Source organism: Canis aureus, chromosome 26, assembly GCF_053574225.1.
Source record: "Canis aureus isolate CA01 chromosome 26, VMU_Caureus_v.1.0, whole genome shotgun sequence".
Taxonomy (NCBI): domain Eukaryota; kingdom Metazoa; phylum Chordata; class Mammalia; order Carnivora; family Canidae; genus Canis; species Canis aureus.
In genome coordinates, this window is record NC_135636.1 from 14,348,167 (window position 1) to 14,360,585 (window position 12,419).

General features: G+C 35.9%; 1 protein-coding gene across 3 annotated transcripts in view; it reads left to right on the forward strand.

Annotated features, from left to right (window-relative positions):
* The window catches only part of ESF1 (ESF1 nucleolar pre-rRNA processing protein), a 65,898-nt gene that overhangs the window by 37,073 nt on the left and 16,406 nt on the right, over positions 1–12,419 (forward strand). For all 3 annotated transcript variants that reach the window (XM_077872149.1, XM_077872150.1, XM_077872151.1), the window contains exon 10: positions 10,893–11,014. In XM_077872149.1, coding sequence (XP_077728275.1) covers positions 10,893–11,014 — 122 coding nt within the window. The remainder of the gene's footprint in view (positions 1–10,892; positions 11,015–12,419) is intronic.

Genomic DNA, 12,419 nt, shown 5'->3' on the forward strand with positions numbered 1-12,419 from the left:
ATTACAGACTTCTCAGGGTGTGGAAACATTTTGGTCTGCAGCTAGGGTCACCTGTGTGACAGCGTCCAAGAAGGCTGTCTTCTGATTATAAGCTGTTCTGGAGTTTAAACAGAAAAGGCAAGAAAACATCTCACATGATGTTGAACACTGAAGGCTGCTTCTGGATGTGCATGTTATTGGTCTTCTAAGATTCTGTCTCTTGGGACCTAAGAATGCTTGGCCTGTTACAGATTTCCTCAGTAGATTCTGTCACCAGAGAATCCCAAAGAATAAAAACAGTACTTACAAGATATGCTGTGGAAATATTGAAGTCCTAGGTTTTAATGTTACTTTCATTCTGTATGACTCTCATTCTGTAATTTCTTTAATGTTGCAGTAAAGGACATTGCCAATGAAATCAGCTCTTGAGTTAATTACAAATATTGGAAAAGTTGAAAAAATAAACCTTAAATGATAGTCTGTGTCAGAGATACCTAACCAGTATACTGCCTGTGGATTACTTTTGCCAAAGTTGATCCCGTTAGCCCTTAGGCTATCCAGAGCCTTCAGGTTGGTTTCTTCTCTGCTTGCCTCCATTTACTTCAGTGTCCTGTATAAATCTTATCATTTTTGTATCTACCGTAATAGGAACAAGGTTGCCAGGCTGTTGCTCTTCTGACAGTTATTTGTGAAATCTTTTTAGAAGTAGTCAGAATGTATAGTTTATTTATATATAAACTCCAATAAATGTGGAAGAAACTTGGATTGTGGCAAGAAAAATTTTGCTTGAATTGTTGCTTTATACTGAAATGCTAGGGAGGTTGATGTATTTTTAATTTCCTTTTGTTTTTATAAAATTGACTTAGAAATGGCATAGTGGTTGGACCCCAGCCTCAAATTGTCTTTGTATATTAATAGCATCTGTGGGCAGAATCCAGAGAGGAAAACAGGCTCAGTTTCAAGCCAGCAATTTATAAGTGGATTTTTCTAATTCAGTGTATAGATTGGGGCCTACTTACAATGAAATTTGAGGTAGCATTAATAGTTTACTGTGATTATAAAAAGAGCGTAGGGGGCTTGCTATCAGAAAATCTGGGTTTAGAGGTGCCTAGGTGGCACAGTCACTTAAGCATCTGCCTTTAGCTCAAGTCATAATCCCAGAGTTCTGGGATCAAGCCTCATGGCAAGCTCCTGTGGGGGACATACTTCTGCCCCTCCACTCCTGATCTCTCTCAAATAATAAAGAAAATCTTAAAATGAAAAAAGAAAAAAATCTGAGTTTAAGTATTATATGGATGGGGGAGTAAATGACAGAAGGCAGGTGAAAGCCATTTTTGGATACAGTTGTCAAAGAGTAAGCACTTTTTTTTTAACGGTCTACTAAAACAACAAAAGATACCAAAGGCAGTGAGTTATACAATTTAAAGAAAAATAACAAAATGAACACCTGTGTACCCAGCTTAAGAAAGAACATTACTAATGTCTGCAGTCACCTACAAAACTCCCCAGTTACATCGTCATCTTTTCTCTACCAGAGGAAACTGAAATTACATTTCATGTTAATCATTCTCTTTCTTCTCTGCATAGTCATTTTATCACATATACATATATCCCTAAAAAGTTTTGACCTTTACAAAAATTACCCTCTCTATTCATCTGTTGCTTACTTTTTGGTATTAACATGCTATTTTTGAAAGTTATCCATATCAATATGTAAGGATATGATCTACTAATTTTCACTGTTACACAGAAGTCCATTGTAGATATGTCTGTTCTATTGCCAGTTATTGTAGTTTACTGCTATTATAAACAGTGTCTTTGTGAATATTCTTGGGACATCTCACCTAGGAAAATATACAGAGAATGCCTTGAATATATGTAGTAGGATTTCTTGGTTGTGGAGCCTGCTCACAGAGTTACCTTAACTAAGTGTGCTGAGTTGTTTTCCCACGTGCTTGTGCCATTTTAACCAGTAGTATGACTTCCCTAAGCTCTTTATCCTCATCATTAATTGATATTGCCTGGGTTTTCAGTTTTTGCTAGTTGAATATGTAAGTGTAATGGTATCTCATTATGGTTTTAATATGTGTGTTATTCTCAAATATTTGCTGAGTTCGTGTTAATGTGTGCCAGACTATTTTCTCCAGAGACAGAACACTGAAAAGACCTTTATGGGGCCCTACATTGTAGTGTGTGTGGATTAGGTAAAAGGGGAGAAAGGGAATTAGAAAACAACTAGGTAAACTAATCAGATGATGATTAGGGGCTATGGAAATAGAAGGATGAAGCCTGGATGAGGAGTAGGAAGTTTACGGGTGAGGGTAGGTAGCAATTAGAATAGATCAGGAAAGGCTTCACTAAGAAAGTGACATTTGCACAAAGATCTTTTAGGGACAGTACATACTAATTGTTATCCTGGGAAAGAGCATTTCAGGCAGAGGAAGCAATAAATGCAAAAGCCTTGAGGGGGAGCTTTTCTGATTTATCCAAGAACATTTAAGAAGCAGCAGAACAAACCAGGGAATGGATAGTAGTAGATGAGGGCAGAGATATGGCCAGATCATAGAGGGTTTTGAGACCTTTGAATGAACTTTAACTTTTACTCTAAAGGAAATGGGAAGTGAAAGAATATGACTTGACTTAAAAGTAAAAGACTTGCTTAAGGATATGCCTAATTATAAGAAGAACATTTCTTTGTATTTCCTCATCTGGAAAATGCCTGTTCAGTCTTTTGACCATTTTTATGTAGTATTCTATACTTCAGTGATTCATAGGAGTTCTTCATATATTCTGGACTGGTCTCTATTAGTCACCTGTTTTACAAATGTGTTCTTCTTTGTAATTTGTCTTTTTACTCTTTATAGTACCATTTTAAGAACAAAAATGATGTAGTCAACTTTATTAAACTTGTCCCTTTATTTGTTTGTACCTCTGGTTCATATAATTAATTATATATAAACTTTAGATTAAGACACTCTAATCATTGGTCCAGCATGGCCTTTTTAAATTTATTTTTAATAATTAATAAGTGAACCCACTACAAAAGCTAGAACTAAACAGTATCTTACATTTATCCTTTTTATCTCTCTTCTCCATACCTCTTATAAGTATTCCTAAAAAGCATGAGTGTATAAAAAGGAATGAGGTACTGATGTATGCTACAAAGTGGATGAACCTTGAAAATATGCGGAGTAAAAGAAGTCAGTCACAAAAGATCATATATTTTATATGAAATATCCAGAATTTAAAAATCTATAGACTAGTGATAGTTGCACATACTTATGAGTATATTAAAACCTATTAAAGTGTATAAATTAAAGCTGTTAACATTGGTAGGGAGGAGTGTGGGTTTGTTTTAGATACTTAAAAATCTTTGGGGACTGATTTTTTTTCCACTCAACATTGTATTGCTAAGATTTATCCATATTTGTGTAACTGTAGCTCATTCATTTGAGTGTATATAACCACATTTTATATGGTTATATACATATATTCAGAGGTCTCAAAACCCTCTGTGATTTGGCATTCCCCTTTTGGATATGCATTTGGGATGTTCTTTACTATGATGAATCATGCTATTATGATACGTGCTTCTGGTACATGTTTAAGTTTTTTTAGGTATTTATCAAGGAGTGTAATTGCTTGGTCATAGGTGGTGTGAATGTCAACTTTATGAGATGAAATACTAAATTCTTTTGTGTTGGTATTAGTTTACAGTCCTACCAGCAGTGCTTCATTTGTACTTCTCACTGATGTAACTGAATATCTCTTCATATATTTATTGGCCATATATGTTTCTTCCTCAGTTAATACTTATAAAATTATCTTTTGGCCATTTTCCTGTTGTATTTTTTGTGCTTTTAATGCTGATTTTTAGGAGTCCTTTAAGTATTTATCTGTGATACTAGACCTTTGTCTTTTATAGGATAACAAATATCTTTCTAATATGAAACTTCCCCACCTCACCCTGGCCACACACCCTCTCTTGGAGGTTTATCTTATGAATAAAAGTTCTTGATTTTAATATTTTTAAGTCAGTCTTTTCTAATTAGTGATTTCTGTATTTCATTGACAAAATCCTTTTCTATACAGATAAGAATATTTGTCAGATAGTCGGATAATCTGAAGGATATCAGATAAAGACTGATGTTCGTCTTTATTTTCTACTAAAAGTAGAAAGGTTTAATGTTTTTGACACTGAGGTCCTTAATTCATCAGGTGTTGATTTTTTTTTATATCATATAAAGTAGACATCCAGTTTCATCTTCTTGTACATGGAATTTTTTTATCCTGTTCCATATATTGAATTATCTCTCACTTCAATAATCTGACATATCACCTCTGTCATGTACCAAAGTTTCATGCAGATTCAAAACTGCATGAATCTGTTGCTTGACTCTCCATTTTATTAGTTAGTCTGTCTATCCCTGGATCAGTACCACATTTCTTAAACTGGATAAAGAGCACTAATAACCATCATACATATCCTGCCCCCTCCCAGAACAATTGGTTGAGGGTTTTTGAAGAAAACAAGCTCCGATAACAACAAACTACTTGTAACTGCTATAGTTTGCAATATATTCAGGGGAGACCCAGGTTTCAATTACAGCAAGAAGATGAAAATGTTCAAAGATACAATAATTTAATTTTTACTGATAATGCACTATGAATTCTGGAGAATTTAGTGCTAGAGAGTTGGAGGGGAAGAGAAATAGCGGCAGAAGAGTGGATATATAGTTAACTTCTGAGGATAAAAACAGGGGAGATTGGAGATCCCTGGGTGGCTCAGCGGTGTAGCACCTGCCTTCGGCCCAGGGTGTGATACTGGAGTCCTGGGATAAAGTCCCACATCAGGCTCCCTGCACAGAGCCTGCTTCTCCCTCTATGTCTCTGCTTCTCTCTGTGTCTCTCAGGAATAAATAAATAAAATCTTAAAAAAAAAAAAAGACTATTTGAAAGGCAAAAAAAGCCATACAAATAATTAAAAATACAGGAAACAATAGCTCCCCGACAAAGGCCAAATGTCTTGTATTTCAAGTCAGCTTTTTAAGAACATTCAATTCTAAGAAGCAGGGATAGCTTGGTTCACAGCAAATTGAAAATACTTAAAAACGGAAGGCATCACTCTAAGAGAGTAAAAGATTTAGGAGAGCTTAGAGCATAAGCTCAAATTCAAGACAAATGTAAAACAGTTGCTACCCACTGAAATAGCTTTTAGACAATCAGCAACAACAAAAAGCGTTAACATTTATTTATTCAGTACATACTTTGGAGGTGTCTTCTATGGATAGCGCATTGAATGTTTTGGGAGATGCCAAATTAAATGTTATATGAGAAACTACAGTCTAAGTAGCTTACCTATACTCTTATCATTATCATCTTTATTATGATGTCTGTGTGTTGTTCCCATATAGTAGCTATAACATATTCTAACAGTATTAAGTGTATAAGAAGAGCATTTGTTGCTTCTGGCTGACTGGTAAGTTTTACTGTTTACTATTGTCCCCCAAACTAAATGTTATTTTACTTTTTTAGTTTCATGCATTGTTGCCCTCTGTCCATAAGGTTGGCAACAAATTTGACTTGTTTATCCTTTCATTTGTCAACATTTATTAGGTGCTCTACTAGCCACCAGGGTGACTTTTACTGGGACTGGTGGGGAGACAAGCTATGGATGGCCTCTACCCTCATGGAGCTTGCAAGCTAATAAAGGAGATAGCCATTAATAATTTTAAAAATCACACAAATTAGTGAAGTTGCAACTGTGATAAATGGTATAAAATTAAAAGAATATAGCATTGTAAGAATTTAAGAGAGAGGGATTTACAGAAGTTAAAATAGCCAAATTCTGAACATTCTAAACAGTTTCTTGTTCTGAACAAGTCTTGAACCAACTTCAAAACATTTCAAATCTCCATCTTTCTCATTACAAAGATTGATAGTTTGACTCATCCAGTATACTTTGAAGATATCCTAAGTACATAATCACTTGATTAACCATGGAGAAAAAAACAGGCCACTGGTGAAGATCCCAGTGGCATTTTACTCATATTATTACTTATTAGGGACCAAGTATTCCTGTGACCTCTATTATATAAGTAAATGTGTTCTTCCCTCTCCCCACACTATTGAGGATGACTGGCCAGTTTGAATGGGTGCCTTTGATGTCAGTGTTCCTCACAACATGGTTGTTGGTTTTCCTCTAAAACTCTTATGCTCAGAGTGAGTTCAAGTTGGGAGTTCCTGCTCAGGGATGGTGGTGGTAGTTACATTTTAAAAGCTACTTTTGAAATTGAATGTTACATTGTTTGATTTAAACTTACAACCATAAATAAAGATAGAGCCATAAGTGTTCATAAAAATTCTCAATGGATCCTAAGTCATCACTTAAATAAAAAGTGCCAGCTTCAGCCTATATCAGAAATCTTAAAACATGTATTTCGTTTTTTGTTTTTAGTTTTTTTTTTTTTTTTAATTTTTATTTATTTATGATAGTCACAGAGAGAGAAAGAGAGAGAGGCAGAGACACAGGCAGAGGGAGAAGCAGGCTCCATGCACCGGGAGCCCGACGTGGGATTCGATCCCGGGTCTCCAGGATCGCGCCCTGGGCCAAAGGCAGGCGCCCAACCGCTGCGCCACCCAGGGATCCCTAGTTTTTAGTTTTTAAAGATTTTATTTATTCATGAGAGAGAGAGAGAGCTAGGCAGCACAAGCAGAAGGAGAAGCAGAGGGAAAGGGAGAAACAGACTCTTCCTGCTGAGCAGAAAGCCCAATGTGGGGCTCAATCCCAGGACCCTGAGATCCTGACCTGAGCTGAAGGCAGACTCTTAACTGACTGAGCCACCCAGGTGCCCCGGTATTTTGTTTTTATAAACAAAACCAGCTATAGTACCTAGTTGAGTTAATATAAGTTATTCATAGCCTGCCTCTTAAAACTTTTCAAATATTTCAAATGAGTAAGGTCAGGAGAAATATATATTTTTGTTTTAGTGGATTTTGAAAGCATATTTAAAAGTATTTTTGTATGTATGCAAACAGCCAAAATAATTCTGAATGGATTGAGCTTAAAATTATTGTCTAAATTGAGTCATCTCTGTTCATGGTTGGCTTTCAAAGGGTTTTCTACCCATTATTTGTAGGATTATTGATGTTATTTTTAACTAATTCGGCAGTCTTTGGCTATACACTTAAATTTTTTAGAAAAAAATTTGTGCAAAATAAAAACAGTTCTAATGAAGTTCTTTTTTAGTCACATAGTGGCTGCTCTCAAATGAGGCTGAAACTGTCTGAAGAATGTTCTTGTGCATATGCCAGGAGACTTCTGGGATGGACATATTTTTAAGAACCAGAACATAAACAACTGTGATCTGTGGCAAGAGATTTAAATGACCTCATGATGACAATGAGAACAAAGCATTTTAAAGTTATCATGGTGTTGTGTTAATTCAATGCAATGTGTTTGTCATTCTACTTAATACACATTTGGTGTATTTAAGTGAGAGCCAGGCAAAAAAATTAGACCATATTTAACTGAAGATAACTATTTCATTGTTGTTATAAACAAACTAAAGAGCCCCCAAAATATAAGGTATTTTCTGAGAAGAATGTTTCATGAATTATTCTAGAGCTGTAGGTCCTTAAACACATATACACACGCTCCAAACCACTTTGGGATAAAGGCCATTTATTTATATCCTAAAGATTTGATTCATTTTCTGTTGGAGAGAGTATGTTCCAAACTTGCAAGATCAAACAGTTGGCTTGAAATAAGAATTCCTCCTTCAAGACAGATCAGTTAAGTGTTTATTAAGTACTTACTATGTATCTGGCACTGTGTTAAATATTATGAAATACAAAAGAAGGTGACTTTAGCTGCCTTTGGTTTACTTGGAGGAAAACTCTAAAATGAAAAAGATATTGTATAATCAAGTAAATACAATAACATACCTTATGTGATGCAAATGAAATAACCCTTCTTTTCAGAAATGACTTCTGGTCATTGTCTGTAATAGTGGTTCTCGGGATCCCTGGGTGGCGCATGGGATCCCTGGGTGGCGCAGCGGTTTGGCGCCTGCCTTTGGCCCAGGGCGCGATCCTGGAGACCCTGGATCGAATCCCACATCAGGCTCCCGGTGCATGGAGCCTGCTTCTCCCTCTGCCTATGTCTCTGCCTCTCTCTCTCTCTCTCTTTCTCTCTCTCTCTGTGACTATCATAAAGAAATAAAAAATAAATTAAAAAAAAATAGTGGTTCTCAACTAGGGGTGATTTTGTTCCCAAGAGGATATTTGGCAAAATCTAGAGACATTTTTTATTTTATGACTGGGGCTATTGGCATCTAGTGGATAGTGCAGAGATATTGATAAACTCTTTACAATATACAGGGTAATTCCTCACAACAAAGAATTCTCTGGTCCAAAATGACAATAGTGCTGTAATGAGGAACCCTGCTATAGAACCTACAGATGTCAGTGCTAATAAGTTTTGAAGTTATGGGAGCTGGCCTCCCATCTTCATGTAGACCTCTACTGCCCCACAGATGTTCTTTGCCTAAGACCCTTAGATCCTTAAAGAAAAGAAAAGAAAAGGGCATTCAGTATTTATAAGCCCCTGAACACTGTATGCAAGTTTTTCTAGTAGTGTTTCAGGGAGAGAGTCCGTATTTTTTTTTTTTTTTTCCAAATTCTCAAGGTATCCATGTTCCCAAAAAAAGGTGAAGACCCTACTTGTGGAATAGAAGCTCATAGTGATTAAGACATATCAAAGCGATGTCCTAAAAGAGACAATGATACAGAACTTTTCTTAGCATCTGATAAGCATTGTGAGCATTGTGGTAAGTTTCAAGGATCAAAATTAAACAATACTTCTTGGTGAAAAAAAAAATTTCTAGGGACATCTGGGTGGCTCAGTGGTTGAGCATCTGCCTTTGGCTCAGGGTATGATCCCTGAGTTCCGGGATTGAGTCCCACATCAGGCTGCTTGCATGGAGCCTGCTTCTCCGAACTCTGCCTATGTCTCTGCCTCTGTCTCTCTCTGGCTCAAATAAATAAATAAATAAATAAATAAATAAATAAATAAATAAATATTTTTAAGAATTATCTAAATATATTAATCTAATATTCTGGAGTAGTAAAATCTTTCCTAATGTTTAAGGAAGTTATACTAGAATACCTTAAAGATTATTTAAACATATCTAATAATACAATACTGTGCATATAGATTAGACTGGTCTGATTGTATGCTAACCCACAGGCATACATAAACATTATTTTGTTTTTTAAAATCAACTTATTTTGTCAGGATTTGCTGCTTTCTTACAAACAAGGATCCCAATTTACATTTCCTAAATGCTGTATATCTATCTATTCATTCAGTCAAATACCTAGATATCATTTTATACAGTTCCCATTTCTTCCAAAAAGAATTTAGTAAAGAGAATTTTATTTTTCTCATAAGAAACGTCTTCAAATTGAGAGTTGTGTTTCTAATTTAGCATTCAGTAAATCAGAGATCTTACCAGCCGTACATCATAAAAACAAATCTACATAACCTTGAGTATGTAGATAATTTAATACTTTCTAAGTCATAGAAATTTGAAGATTCAGTTTTGGCTTAAAAGCAAGGAAGGGACCTTAGAGATCATCTATTCCAGCTGTTTCAGGCTGTTCTTTGAGGCCCAAGACCCAAAACATTACTTTTAGTTGTTATGTATTTGGACTTCTACCAAATATTTTCTTTAAGGGGGTGGGGGGAGGTGTTATGTGGGTGGGAACGTTGAATGCTTCTGATCTAGACCAACCTCCTTTTGCAGATGAGGAACCTGAGGCCCAAAGCTTTGGTTTTATCCTTTTACTTTATACATTTCTTTATTCTGGGTCAAATCAGCATTTTAGATTTATCTAGTTATAGTATAGAGGATAACCAAGCAATTACAGTCGTGTGGCTTCCTAGCTGCATGTTCTTAGGCAGGTTGCTCAGTGCTCTTAGTCTCAGTAGGTTCATCAGAAAAAAAAAGGAATTGTTATATCTTTAGAATTATTTTCACCTTAGAATTTAGAGTTTATCTGGGAAGATCTGGATTGACCATGTCTCTCTTAAAAGGCATTTTTTAATCATTCCATTTAGTATTGTTTCTCTGAAATGAATATTGTGTCATATAAATAGTGAAGCTGCCTCCTCCCCAAATTGAGCTGTGATGTCCAAAAAGTACTACAAAATAAAACAAATGTATTTATTATCAAAGGTGACAACAGAGTAATCACATTTGCTTTACTCTGGCAGTAGTGAGGGCCTTCAAGGACTGATATAGGTCATCCTCAGGGCTTTTTCTGTCCCACTCTTAGTCCAGTTATTACAGAAGCCCCCTAGAAACACAGATTAGGAACTGCAAAACATAAGAAAAAAGAACCTTTAAAGATGAAGTACAAGAGCAGATAACATTGAAAGAGGTAAACCATACAAAGTGGAATCCAAACTTGGTGGTCCTTATGATCTTAAGGATGTATATCACAGAGTACTTGAGAGATTATGAGCATTCTTTCCTCCTGGGACATTTCAACAAGGATTGCCTTACTAATCGGTTTTTGTCACCTGTAGTTTCCAGGGAATGCAGTCTTTGGGCAATAGAAGCAATTAGAGATAATGAATGAAGATAGAACATTTTAAACTGAACTCTGGGGATCCCTGGGTGGCGCAGCGGTTTGGCGCCTGCCTTTGGCCCAGGGCGCGATCCTGGAGACCCGGGATCGAATCCCACGTCGGGCTCCCGGTGCATGGAGCCTGTTTCTCCCTCTGCCTGTGTCTCTGCCTCTCTCTCTCTCTCTCTCTCTCTGTGACTATCATAAATAAATAAAAATTAAAAAAAAAATTAAAAAAATAAAAATAAAAATAAACTGAACTCTGTGTTTTTTCTTAGGTTTGAAAGAAAGTGCAGAAGAGATGGTCAAAAACAAGTTGGAAGGAAAAGATAATTTGACCCCCTGGGAACAATTTTTAGAGAAGAAGAAAGAGAAAAAAAGACTGAAGAAGAAACAGAAGGTATCAATGATTTTTTGAGGGAATATTTATTGAACAGCAACCATATATCAGAAGATACCAGGTGCTTGGCATCCATTATCTCATAATGTAACACTCACTAGAGTAGGCCTTACTATCATAATTTTAAGAAAGGGGAAAGGCAAAACCCAGTAGCTTAAGTGTTTTCTGCAAAGCTATGTAATGATTAGGATTTATAATCCTAATAAAAGGCGAGCCACCTTAACTACTGTGCTCTAGTATTTTACCTTTATATGCCACCTAAATAAAATACATAGTTTAGTTGATACCTAGATAGAAGAGTCCTATTCTAGAGACTAGGAAGGATGCATACAGATTTTTTCACTTGAGGATATATACATACAGAAATTTTTTTAAAGATTTTTCTATTTATTTATTTATTTATTTATTTATTTATTTATTTATTTGAGAGAGAGAGCGCACAAGTGGGAGGGGCAGAGGGAGAGGGGGAGAGAGTCTTAAGCAGACTCGCCACTAAGCACAGAGCCTGATACAGGGCTCAGTCTCATATCCCAGAGATCACAGCCTAAGCCAAAACCAAGAGTTGGATGCTTAACCAACTCCACCACCCAGGCCCTTCTACATACAGAAATTTTTGATGTGAGTGAAATTTTTTCTCTCATTTCTATTTCTCAATTTGGACTTTGCACTTGTCAGTATTATCATATGGATCTATTATATTAACATCTTGTCATTATAACTCTTTAATTAAGGATGTTTCCTCTGCACTAATATGTTGTCTTGAAAAGTCTGATTTGACTCCCATTATTTGAGGGTAACATCTTTTCCACAGAGTCCTTAGTAATAGCAGACACCACTTAACAGTTTTTGACACTAAAAGTACTCTATCTTATCACTGAAATGCAGCATGCTAGCAATACAGTTATTGCCTTAAGATACTACCATTAATCACAGAACTTTGCAACTTGAGTCATCTTAAATGATTTGTTCTAGTTCAGTCCTGATGCTTTATGACTGTAGAAAAATAATTGATGCATCTCTGGCTCCACTGCTTGTTAGTGACCAAACTGAAACCAAAATCTGGATCTCTCACTCCACTGTACTGTATTGTTTCTCTCTATCCCTACATAATCTTGTGCTTTTTGACACAGCTATGACTTTCATTGCTTGTAAAGATAGAGGGCTGCAAGATTGAATGATGCACTGGAGGGATTTTTAATACTCCTATTTTAGTCAGTGTTTCTGGAAATAGATAAAATAAGGATAGAGGGTAAGAGCCCTGTCCTCATTGATATGCTGTCTCTCCTCTTCCTTAGAACTTCTTTTAAAACTAAGTAGGTAATAATATGTCTTCTAAATAGAATTTCACAAATTATTCAGCCATCAGTTTATTGTAAAACATATAAGTGGGTCTTTTTTAGGTCAA